General features: G+C 39.2%; 1 protein-coding gene across 13 annotated transcripts in view; it reads left to right on the plus strand.

Moving 5' to 3' along the window:
* PTPRM (protein tyrosine phosphatase receptor type M) overlaps nucleotides 1-2,210 on the plus strand; it is a 725,043-nt gene extending 722,833 nt beyond the window's left edge. For all 13 annotated transcript variants that reach the window (XM_059724225.1, XM_059724226.1, XM_014606664.3 and 10 more), the window contains one exon: nucleotides 1,316-2,210. In XM_059724225.1, the coding sequence (XP_059580208.1) occupies nucleotides 1,316-1,369 (54 nt within the window). In that variant the 3' untranslated portion in view covers nucleotides 1,370-2,210. The remainder of the gene's footprint in view (nucleotides 1-1,315) is intronic.
* The last annotated feature ends 10,263 nt before the right edge of the window (nucleotides 2,211-12,473 follow it).

Raw genomic sequence — 12,473 nt, forward strand, 5'->3', positions numbered from 1 at the left:
TGAGTGGTGCGGAGCTGGTCTGTGACCTGGATTTAGCCCCACCACAGTCTCATCCAGCCCCTGCACATCTGGGCTGGTGTAATATGTACTCCATTAATGTTGTCACCACTTTCCCACCACCAAATTTTCAAACTTATGGGGTTACCTGTGGGCTGGATGAGACAACCCCAAGGGCTGGATCTGGCCCATGAACTGGGGGTTCAGCACCCCTGATATAACACATGCAGTTATTACAGCCTGTACACTTAGAAGAGTCAGGGCCAGAATCATTGGCAAGGGCAGGGTAGGGGATGGAATTGTTGCTCTTCCTCCATTGGCATACCAATGCGCTTCATGTGACATTATGCCCAGGTTTGCCCATAGTTACACATGGGGCAAGCCTGGGCTCCACATCACCATAATACAGACCTGTGTCTGAAGAGACAGGGTCTGGTAGTTGAAAATATATCTTTTGCGACAGTAAAATTGACTGCTTAATATATGCGCTTTAGTGTAAGAGGAGTAGAAACTGGAGTGTGGGCTTCCAGGGATTTTAAATTTTGTGTAGAGGAATGGTAATAAAAGGCTTTTCCTCTGAAATGTAATGAGTTCCTGGACAAAAATAAACTTAAAGTTAAGAACTGAAATATAGCAAAGAGCTGACCTTGGCCTCTTTTAACATAAACACGGCCATGAGGGAATTCCAGTTTCTACTTCGCATGAACTTTTTGATAGGTTCTGAAGATTTAGAGGTCGGTGTGTTTATTTGTCATCAATATTCCTCATATGTTAGGGTACCCAAATACACTATTGTATGGTATGATAAGCAGTGTTTGTTACTGTATGTACTATCTATTGATTGGTTAGTATGAGGGATGTCTTAGCTCAGAGGTTGTCAACCAGGGGTATGTGTACCCGCCGGGTAGTTGAGAAGGCCCTAGGAGGTGCACATGGGGCAGGGGACACACACACACACACACACACACACACACACACAGAACTCCGCCATGCACTATGCTGTACTGCTGCACAAGCGCCCACCTTGATGGGGGGGAGGAGTTCTCACGTGGTGGCTGCCACCGCTCCGCGTTCGGCTGCATGCTGCCCTCCCCCACTCTGCATCCAGCTGCCAGGGGTATACTACTCTGCATCCGACTGCCAGGCAGACACTGATCCAAAAAGGTTGAAAACCCCATCTTATCTGAATACAGATTGGTTTTGTACAGCAGTTGTTGACCATGACTGATGGTAAATAATTTTTAAAGGAGAGAGATACTGAAATCTTTAATTAAGTTATTTCTGTGGCTGTCTTGGTGATTTTCTTCTGATTTTTCAGGATCAATACAAATTCTGCTATGAAGTGGCTTTGGAATACTTGAATTCTGGCTGATCTTACAAACAACACTGACAAAACTCCTTTCACCACCACAAAACAAAGCAAATCGTTTCATGATGTTTGTGTACATGAGATGAAGACTTCTCAGTGTTCTGCTTATATTGCTTTGTATTATTGGCTCTTTTTAAGAGCCCAAGAAAATGTTTATAAAACTGCTTGCACTGCCCATTTTCCACTGTAATGCCGCTGCTTGACAACACATACAAACATATACACAAACCTGTACAGCAGTTGTTGGATACTGCATTCATACATAGTCATCAATGTGGTGGAGCAGCATAGTCATCTGGTAACTTAAAGAGCACAATTATATTCTTATGAAGGAATTTGTACTTTTCTGTTATATTTTGTTGCCTGTGATCCTCTGTTATTGTCACAACCTAGTGTACATTTCTGTTTTGTGAAGAATGCTGTCTAGCATTTTGATAATATATGATTTTAGTTATATTTGTATTCTAACACGTGCATAATAAATGAAGCATATGTAGCTTATTTGAATTAATAGATACACATGTACCAAACCATGTTATCTTTGTTGAGTTGTAGTTTCTATATACTTTGTACCATTTCAGAGGAAAATTACTGATAGAAATACCATTAGAAAAGGCAAAATACAGGATGCTCAGATTAATATATCCAAAGCTTTTTCATTTGTTTATATTGTAAATATATTTGATTTCATCAAATTATTTATTCATTAAAAGAAAAATTTTGTGAAGCACGGTGAGTGACAATCATTTTTATTAAGCCCTGGAGATGCTTACTGTATGATATTGTAAACATTTGTTTACCTTGTATGGATCCTCAGCTCAATAAATAATTACATACATGATAACTTCTTGTTTAATTTATAGTATCTTATGGCATATAATTGCCTTCATTTGAACCCCCTAAAGAGCTCAGTTCTCAAAACAAACTGCTGAGCCATCTCTACAGGCAGTTCAGCACATGGAGAAAACTGCATTGTCAGTCCAGTCAGCAACCATGATATCCCAAACACAAACAAAAAGAGGAAAACTATTCTTAAAAAGTAGGTGCATAAACTAGAGATGTGGAAATCAGGTTGCTGTGACTGGAAGAATGGTCTTGTGCCTCAGTTCTTGTGCTTCCTGTGTGACCTTGGGTAATCACTTTCTCTCTCTCTCTGCCTCAGTCTCCCCATCTGTAAAACAGAGGTGATAACACATCCATACTTGGGAACAACGTGTGTTATAAAGATAAGCTGGAGAACTCCGATTGCAGTTAAACTAAAAGGACTTTCCTTCTCACTGCATGGGACTCTGCTTGTTATGCCACTTGACAGTTTGATGCCATTAAAGGTCTGTCCTTTTAATGAGAAGGGGAATGAGCTTTATTTTTGTGGATGGCTGTAGGTGGATTGCATTTCTCCCAAGTACTCACCCGTGTTTTCAGTGGGATGAGCTTCATGAAGTTACTGCCTCTACATGGATGACCAAAACACAATAATGCAGTAAAGAGTCAGGGAGAAAGGCAGGAAAAGGCTCACAGTTTGCCATATTACCTATGAATTGCAAGGCTTTCCGTCATTCATCAGAATAAATGAGATGCTCCCACAGACTGATTTACACTAAAGTCTTGTAAAAAGTGAAATTAGGCAACAACTGTAAAGAAACTATAAGAAAGGAAATTGGCATATAGCATAGCATATTTAGCCCCTCTGGCAGTGGTTGGTTTTAATGTGCCAAAGCATCCTCAGGGCTAACATGTCTGTGTAGAGGTACCAAAAGAATCTTTTTGCATCTTTTGATTCTAAAATCCAATGTGAATAGCATGAACCAGTTGGCCAAAGCTTCTGCAAAATGCACCTACAGTCTGCCTGGGTGGCCTTTCTCCCAGCTGGAAATCATCACATTTAAAATGACATCTTGCTTCAAAATCTTGTAGCAGCCAAAATAACTTCTCTGCAGAAAAAATTTGTACAAAATATATGGTGCTGCCATGGAAACACACACCAGCACTATGAAGGATACCCAGGCCCCCACCAAAGTGCTAAAATTATTGCAAGTTTGCAACTGCATACTCTCATTTTCTTGTACTTTCATGCAGCCTTTGTAATTTGCTGTGAAATGCTCTGTTCTAATTTTGTAGAAATAATGCTGTCCCCAAAAATTATAAGGAATGGATATGCATTCCCTGAAAGCCAGCTGACTATGTAAGCCAAGAACATATGATAGTAATGGTTGTGAGGGGATACTTCTGTTTCACAATCATCCTAATGTGTATTAGCATATCTAATTTTCACTGGCAATTCAAAAGGAACAAGTGCTAAAGGACCATAAAAAAACAAAAAGCATTAAGGAATGTTGATCATAAATGTGAGTGGTACTGTATATGGTGGACTGAGCAGGGTACATGACAAATTGAGTAGAAGAGAAAAACTGGCCTTGTCTTGTGGACACCAGTATGGTTGTGTGGTAAACTTTGTAAAGGTGGAGCTTTTTTATTTGCATGTAAAGATGGGAGCAGTGCTATTCCCAGTATTAAGTTCCTGATATAATTTGTGTTTCACTCTTATAACCGGATCATAGACAATTCCCTGTTAAGGATTCTGTGGGCATGTCTACATGAGATGCTAACTGCGCAGTAGCCTAATAACGCTGTGCAGTAGCACGTCACAGCATGGACAGAGCTAATGTGCTACCACACAGTATTAGTATTATTAGGCTACTGCGCAGTAGCATCACTAAAAAGGTACTTGCCGACACTACTGAGCAGTAACTCTGGTTACTGCGTATTTGCTTAGTACTTGATTATACAAGTACTAAATTAAATATTAATTAAATTTAGTACTTACTTATACAAGTACTAAATTAAATGCATAGTAACCACTGACATACAAAAAACTAGAACTCTTGCTTCCAAAATACCTTTTATTAGACCAACTGGGAAATCGCAAGAAAATTGTCGTTTTCTGCAAGCTTTCGGGATCAAAGTCCCTTCATCAGGCTCTGGAAAAAGTATAGATCAGGGGTCAGCAGCCCCCAGCACGTGTGCCGAGCATGGCATGCAAGGCTGTTTTGCTCGGCACACCACTGCCAGCCCGGGCTCTAAGCAGCTGCTGCCAGCCACAAAGCCCAGGCTGCTCCCAGCAGGCAACTGGGAGGCTGCAAGACCTGTTGCAAGCACACTGGGCTCCATGAGCCGGCTGCAGCCGGGAGGCTGCAAACAGCTGCTCCAGGCTCTGGCATGTGCACTCCGGCACCTTCCAAGGTAGACATTGTGGTTTTTTCAGCACTCCATCCAAAAAATGTTGCCTACCCCGGTATAGATGGTACAAGATGGTAAAAAGAAAATTTATTTCCCTGCCTGCCATCTGACACCTCCAGGGAGGGAATTCTACCGGATCTACACAAAGAGCTACTCAACACAGCTCACAAAGACACTCTCATGGACCCAGAGGGACAGCCTTCCATCTTCAGCTTCCTCTGCGCAAAAATGAAGTTTATTTCCTACCTATGGGGACTTTTTACCATCTTGTACAATCTATACTTTTCCCAGAGCCTGACAAAGGGACTTTGATCCTGAAAGCTTGCAGAAAAGGACAATTTTCTTGCGAATTCCCAGTTGGTCTAATAAAAAGTATCATTTTGGAACCAAGAGTTCTAGTTTTTTGTATGTCTTTTTGTCTCAGACCAACACGGCTACCAAGTACACCCCTAGTAACCACTGCACATTTATAAATGTGTAGATGCGCTCTGTGTAGTGTTATTCCAAAAGGCTAATACTGGATTACTAATACTGGACTATGCAATCCTCAGAGCCACCACTAAGAAAAGAAAAAAAACCCTCCTGCCATTATTACTACACCATACATACTGGTTACTTATGAGGAAGTAACTAGGAATGGGTGAAAAGAATGAGCCTGGACAAGGCAGAAACAGATGAGGGGTTTAGGTGCCAGGAACAGGGAGAAGAAATTATGCCAGACAATGGAAGGAAGGAAGGATTAGTTTTGGGGGTGGGAAGGGAGCTAAGGAGCCTGAGAATATTTAAGGGAAATAGTGAGACACACAGCAAGGAGGGACTATGTGAAGAGAGATGTTGGAAGAAGGTGGTTGGCTCACATTTGCAATTCCAATGGTCACATGGCACAGCTATTCGGAGTATACCTGTTTTTAAGGAGGAAAGCTATAAAGTTACGAGTTGAGTGTAATTCAGTATTTGTATATACGCTGGTTCTAGTATGGGGAGACAATTTCTCTGACGTCAAGCACATAAGAGGTATAAAAAAAGATGGAGAGCTATTTTGAAGGTTTATCAATTTCTTTAATCCATATTGTTTCTCTATATTCATAGTCCCACTTGGACTTGAGGCAGAGTTTTGCTAAGTTTTCAGAAACAAAGGAGATGATAAGAGGCAGGGGACAGGGATGTCAGATCTATGCAACTGGGTTATTAAAATGTGGGTTATTAAAAGGGACCCTTATTCTATCCTGCTTTTGCAGAGTGAAGGGAAAAAGGAATATTTTAGGTTCAGCTACAGTCTGGTAACACAAGAGCATTTTCACTTCTGAACCCATTGCAGATTGTTCAGCAGAAGATTAATGATTTTTAATTGTGTCTTTATAATCTTAATATTTCTGGTTATTCTTATTATGTTATTTAAATTGAATTGTGGCTAGTGGCCACAACTGAAATTAAAGACCTATAATGCTAGGATTCATACAGGCATATAAAAAAATAATTTCCCGGCCAGAGTGTTTTATGATCAAAGCCCCTAGTCCTGGAAACATTTGCCCATGTACTTGAGTTTACACACTTGAATACTGCACTGAAGCCAATTTGACTACTTACACACATGAAATTAAGCGCATGTATAACTATTTGCAAGATTAAGGCCACTTTAGCAAAATAGCCAACCATGTGCTTCACTTCAGGCATAAGCATAGTTCTGTTGAAACCAGTAAGAACTACTTAGGTTTTGAAATTAGGCATATGATTTTAGTACCTTGCTAAATCAGGGCCTAAGTAGACAGCACAGAGAAAAGGCAAGAGAGCGTATTATTAAGTCCATGTATTTTAACAGAGTGGAAGCACTTTGGCACAATTTCACCAAAAGCATAAAAAGAGGTTGAGCAAACAGAAAGCTTTGGGGGTTGGCATCTGTTTTATTCTATATCTGTAAAGCATCCAAAACACTTAGGTGTCATATGAAAATAAATAAAAATTACTACAGTAAAAATCTATTAATAGGACTTTAGCTATCTTTGTGCATATGCCGTGGGAGGCTCCAGCTCTCTGGTAGCCTTCTTTGTTTATTCCACCTATTATCCACACCTAATTCTGAGAGGTAGTGTGTTCCCCAGGGGAGGCATAAATATGTGTCCCTATTATGAACTTCTGAGTTAAAAGGACCGGTACATTAGATTTGTATTAATTATGAAATATTAGCTTTAGTGGCTGGTGGCACCTGGTTCTTCAATCCTGTCCTAATCAGTCGTATACCATAGCATTGTTATAAGGCATTAAATAAATCAATCATTCAAATTCTGCAGCTGATGCCTTTGTTATGCAAGTTCAAAGCAATCACATAACAGTATAATATTCTGTCAAACATTTCAAAGTATATTACCTATGAGATGCAGAGCTGAGTTTTCTCTTCTTTGCACTCGAACAGAGGTCTCACCCTCTCCTTGTTTTGAAATCAAGCTTGTTGCTAAGGGCTGGAGTCTATTCCATCTATTAGGTGGGTAAGTGCTTAAGTGTAGTTCTGTTCCACCCTTCTCAAGGCCATGAAAAACTACTAATACAAAAGGTGGAACCATTTAGAAGCGGCACACCAAAATAACACAGCTCGGTTCAAAACAGGCTGCCCATTGCAACTTGCTTCACCCCCTACCCTGTCACTGGTGAATTTTCACTGATGCACTTGCCACTGCTGAATGCTGCTGGATCCTCAAGCTGCTGAATTGCCACCAATGTCCTAGCTTTGTAGGCCAGATGAAATCACTTGGTGGGCTGCATCTGGCATTTGGCCTGAGGTTGCCAACTCCTGAACTAAACCTATTGCAGTCCACAGAAGTGGAGATTCTTCATATCCTAGCAACTATTACCATGTCTCCATCCTGCCAGCCACGTCTGAAATCACTGATAAAGGAGTACGTGTACAAAACTATAATCGTCCCAATAATAATAAACAAATGCCTCTGTATAAATCTGGCTTCTGTCTCCTTCATTCAGCCAGTGTTGAGCTCTGCTTTATTTCTACCGATAATAACCACTCAGTGCTTGAGAAAGGTCAATATGTAGGTACAATTGTTATTGATCTGAATAAAAGCTTTTGATCTATGAAACGGTACTGCCTTACTGTCAAAATTCAAACAATACTGTCCAGGTCATGATTCCCTTTCATTATTTTTAGCTTTTTTTCCATGCCATTACCAAGATGTTTTCTTGCAAAATTGTTACTTAGAGCCTCTTTCCAATCTATGAATGTCCCTCAAAGATCAGTTCTTGGTCATCTTTAGTTTGTTTTTTAATAACATTCTTGCCAAGTGTTTGCTCTCAGATTAAGGCTTTATTTTATGCTGCTGTCACTGTTCTTGTATCTCCAGTACTTTCCATTTACAAGCAGTATCCTATGACAAATTTTCCATCTGGTAGAAGCAATGGAATTTACTTTCTTTATTGCTAAATTTAGCGTATACCTTAAAATCTTAAAATCCTTCTTGCCAGTACTCCCTCTCAACATTCATATTGATTACATGGAACTTCCATTTAACTGAATCTGTTGTGAAGAATTAGACACTATCTCATTACTGGTACTGCTAGTACAATTTTAAATTAATTTGTTACACTTCATCTGGACAGCTATGATATAATTTGGTCAAACCTTTCATATAAAACCATTAAATTCTCTTTACAGCCAAGCAGCCAGAACAATATTGCAGTGTAATTTTCACAGTCAGCATTGTCAACTGTATTAAGGTTACGCTGGTTACCTCGGAGAGGCAGGTAGGCAAGAGCAGTATCTTCCCATTACAAGTTATAGCTGTCTGCATGATTTGGCACCAAATTAGTTAAAAAGACAAATTAACCTGACTTCAGTTATTAATCTGTCCAACAGCAAGTCTGATAAACTTATTTGTAAATTTCCAGGGTAAACATGAGAAATCTGCATTAGCTTTCAAGACAACCAGTCTTTAGAACAACTTGCAAGGTTTCCAACAAAACCGGATCAATCATTTGACGATGTCAGGATCATTTAAACCAGAACTTCATTCCTTCCTAAAACAAAGTACTATTGACCATCAACATGGACAAGTGCCTTCCAGGCACAGGTGAGATCTCTGGTTTTAAATGAAATGCACATACCTACTAATGAATAATCTTAAACTCTTATCAATAGAGAATAATGAGACAAAAAACAGATATTGCTTTTAAGGCAATTCTGATTTGTCCAATCAAAACCTGGGCCAAAAGAGTGGCACAGCCCTTTACACATAGCTTGCCCCTGGAATGAATGGTAATTAACTTGAATGAGTGTGCTAGGAATAAAGCGTTCTTGCATTTTTTACATACTTCAAAGGTATTTGAAGTGGGAGAATGGGTTGGTACATATGGAGGATCCCAGGATAAAAGGATTGCTCCTGTGAGAAATACTATATCTGTTCTTAACCTAAATTATCATTTTAAGGATCAAGAGAATTAAATAATTTAATATTTTTAAAAGGTTAACTTAAAGTTCCCTTATCAATTAATAACGCTGAATGTTATGGAGAACTTAAACTTTTTCCAACTTTTAAGTTTTTGAACATTTAAGTTTTTAACATTTTCCAACTTTTAGTTTTTGAACGGAGATGTTTTTGAAAGCTGTTTTTTAACCTAGTACAGGTCATACCTCCAGCCTCTTGAATATAAAACTGGCATCACATTTATAAATGCTGCAGTCCATGAGATCATGTTAGGCTGAGAGAATGACATTGCCAAACATCAAATGATTATACTCATAATTGCCTGGTAGTTTGGATTAGATTTGAAAACCCAATTCTAGAAAGAAGACACTACAAAGAAAAAAGCCTTCAGTGGTGAGAATAGAAGCCAAAGTGACTGTTGCAACAACTATCAAGGTAAGATTACAAATATAAATTCCATGTTTAACAGGCGGAAAATGTGTTTATAATTTCATCATTGTACTCAAGGCTTCCTTGCAACTGACATCCTGGTTGAATATAAATACATTTTTATACACAACATATGGTACTGAATTTGTCCAATCAGGCAGCATCATTTGTGCTCAGAGCGTTAAAACCATTTCATAATTATTATGCAATATATTTTGTCAGTAAATGTATATTTGGGAAGGGTTCTAACATTGCAAATCATGCCATATTGCTGTATATGTTAGCATATGTTTAATTATAATTCACAGGTGCAAGGATATGAATAGATGTTGCTTGGTGATGAAGTGTGTGAATTCCAACTATTTTTCAGCACTTCCATCTCCAGAAGAGATGTTGTACCTTTCCTGCTAAACAGAAAGCGCCAGTCTGTCCACTGACTTGCATCCCTGATAATATTTGGTCTTTTAATTTGCTTACTCTGGCCTAAGGCAGTGACCCAAGTAAAACTTTCTGCACTGAGGCAACAGGGATACCTTGGCCTTTGATTCTCTCTCTCCTTTATTTACATTTCTAACAGCCAGTAATTATTGCAGAATATAGTTTGGAGATAAGAATATCAGACATCATTTATCTTTCCTGGGGACACTTTTGCCAGACCTGATTGTGAATCAACACACATTATGCATACTGTAACCCATATAATAAATGAATCCAGATACAACATTCACAAGTCATTGCAGGCAACTCCAGATCCTTCATACCCATGTTATGCATCTTCAGTGGAGCTACACATTTGGCATAGTCTCCCCCTATTTAGTGAGATTTGTGTTGATGTGGAGTGAGTACCAAAAAATCAACAATGGCTGCAAGTAATTCCATTGGCTTCAGGTAGTTTAAGGGAAGGACTGCTCCTCTGGTCCAGATGACATCAGAACCATTAATCTCGATCTTGACTTGCTGTATTCCTACTGTCTCATGGAAGTCCTCAGAAAATATGCATGTGAGAGGGAAAACTGTCTTAGGCAGAAGTAATTTTCAGCAAATTTTCTTCTGCTTTGTAAGGGCTATCCTTAGCACAGTTTTTTTCCTGGCTTTGTCCCCAACTTCAGTTCCATCCACTTCTCCTTCATAGCCCAGGAACAAGCCATCAAGATATTTTGTGGAGCACAAAGGAATCATCCAGTTTTTGTTTCTCTCTGCAAGGGACCACAGAGTTTCCTCATAAATTTGCTCACATATCCAACCCTGTAGCACTGCTTCTAAATACCTTCAATACAGCCTTGTTAAGAATGTCTGCCTACATAGTATTCGCATTTTTTTGGTTAAAAGGGACAAACAGATACTGATTGTTTAATTTTCCTCCATTAATTTTGGCCCATACAGTTGTAGTAGATCTGGGGAAAAAAAATCCCTCAAATTTACGCAAATATAAAGGAAATTTTTACACGCACACAAAAATCCATTATTGTTCATTTTTTTAAAAATCATTGAAAAATCAACCTTGTACCTGAGAAATGTTTGGATTTTGGTTTTTGAAAACTACCAAAAGCCAAAAATTTGCATAAAATTTGCCTGGAAATATTTTATAGGGGAAAAATATAAATTTCTGCCATCAGCCCTAGCTTGAGTGTAAGTTCCTGATATGGCTTCCTGCGAGCTGATGCTAAATGCCAGTCGTATCTTGTTATTGTGTATGTAAGAAAATATCAGCCTTCTACATCCTATATTGGATCTGATGAGCTGAAATGCATGATTTTTATTATTTAACCTTTAGCATTTCAAATGTTCAATCTGTATTATCAAAAGTCCTTTAAAAGTAGCCCAGAATGTGAGTGCAGGTTAAGATGAGACTTTGGGCATCCAGGGGAAAGAAGGAAATCAAGCCTATCCAAGCTTCCTGAAATTATTTCCTCTCCCAGCAAGGCATTAGTGAATGAAACTAATCCCTTCTTCTCTCATTAGCTGGAACAGCCAATGTCATTGCCATGAATGTTGTTCCTTCAGTTCTCAGTCTCCAGAGTCTTCCAGAGTACTCCAGGACTGCCAGACAAAATCTGGAAGTATTTTATTAAAGAAACAAGCTGGCCATCTAATTTTGTTTTAGGATAAACCAAGGAGTAGGACTTTCTCTTTCAGGCTACATCTATTGCAGTACTCTGGTGATGCTGAAAAACGTCACCATACAAGTGTCCTGGATTTAGATGTGGAAAGCGTGGTCATGTTAATAATGTAGTAATACTTCATAAAGTAATACCTTGTTCTGTGTTTTCAATAAGATCTGTTCTGGCTACCTATGTGCATCACCTTTTCAATGCCCTTATCCTATGCTGGGGACCAAAAAGCAGGGACCAGAAAAAGATTCCGTCTCTCATCCAGTAGTGTATTAGTGTATAAAGACTGCCACTTTTAGTTCTAAACGCTGAACATTGTGAGCCAGAAAGTTGTTGAATTTAGAAAAACTAATTAAAAAGATACTATAATTTTATTTCCTGTTCATTACTTACTTCTTTGAAAAACAGAAGAGGTAAATTCAAGGGAGTCATTTTAATTGGAAAAGAACCCCTGCAATCTTGGTGTTATCCCTTGCTGCCTATCACTGTCCCAGAGCCTTCAGCTCTGTGAGCTAGTGGGCAGCCCACAGCAACCACATGCTTTGTTGACTTTGGCACCAGTTCACAACACTTTTAACAAGCCAGCCTTCCCTTAGAGGGACTCGAATTGCACAGCCCATTCCCACCCCCAGCATAAGAGCTCATCACCAGTTCTCAGCAGGAACTGGCACAGCTCTTTGGCTTATTCAGTACTCTACAAATAGCTGCTGAGTAATGCACTTCTAGAGAAAGAAAGGGAACAACAGTCTGGAGCTCTTCCCTCCCAGTGTCATAGCAAAGTTCATCAGCCAAGAGATTTCTTTTGTGTCCAAAAAGAATAACATTAATCTCTGTAACAGAAGAAAATTAGTCTCTCCATGTGCCAAGGTTTTACTTATCACTCACAGTTTGCTGCTGTACTTG

The sequence above is a fragment of the Alligator mississippiensis genome, chromosome 3, assembly GCF_030867095.1.
Source record: "Alligator mississippiensis isolate rAllMis1 chromosome 3, rAllMis1, whole genome shotgun sequence".
NCBI classification, from domain to species: Eukaryota; Metazoa; Chordata; order Crocodylia; family Alligatoridae; genus Alligator; species Alligator mississippiensis.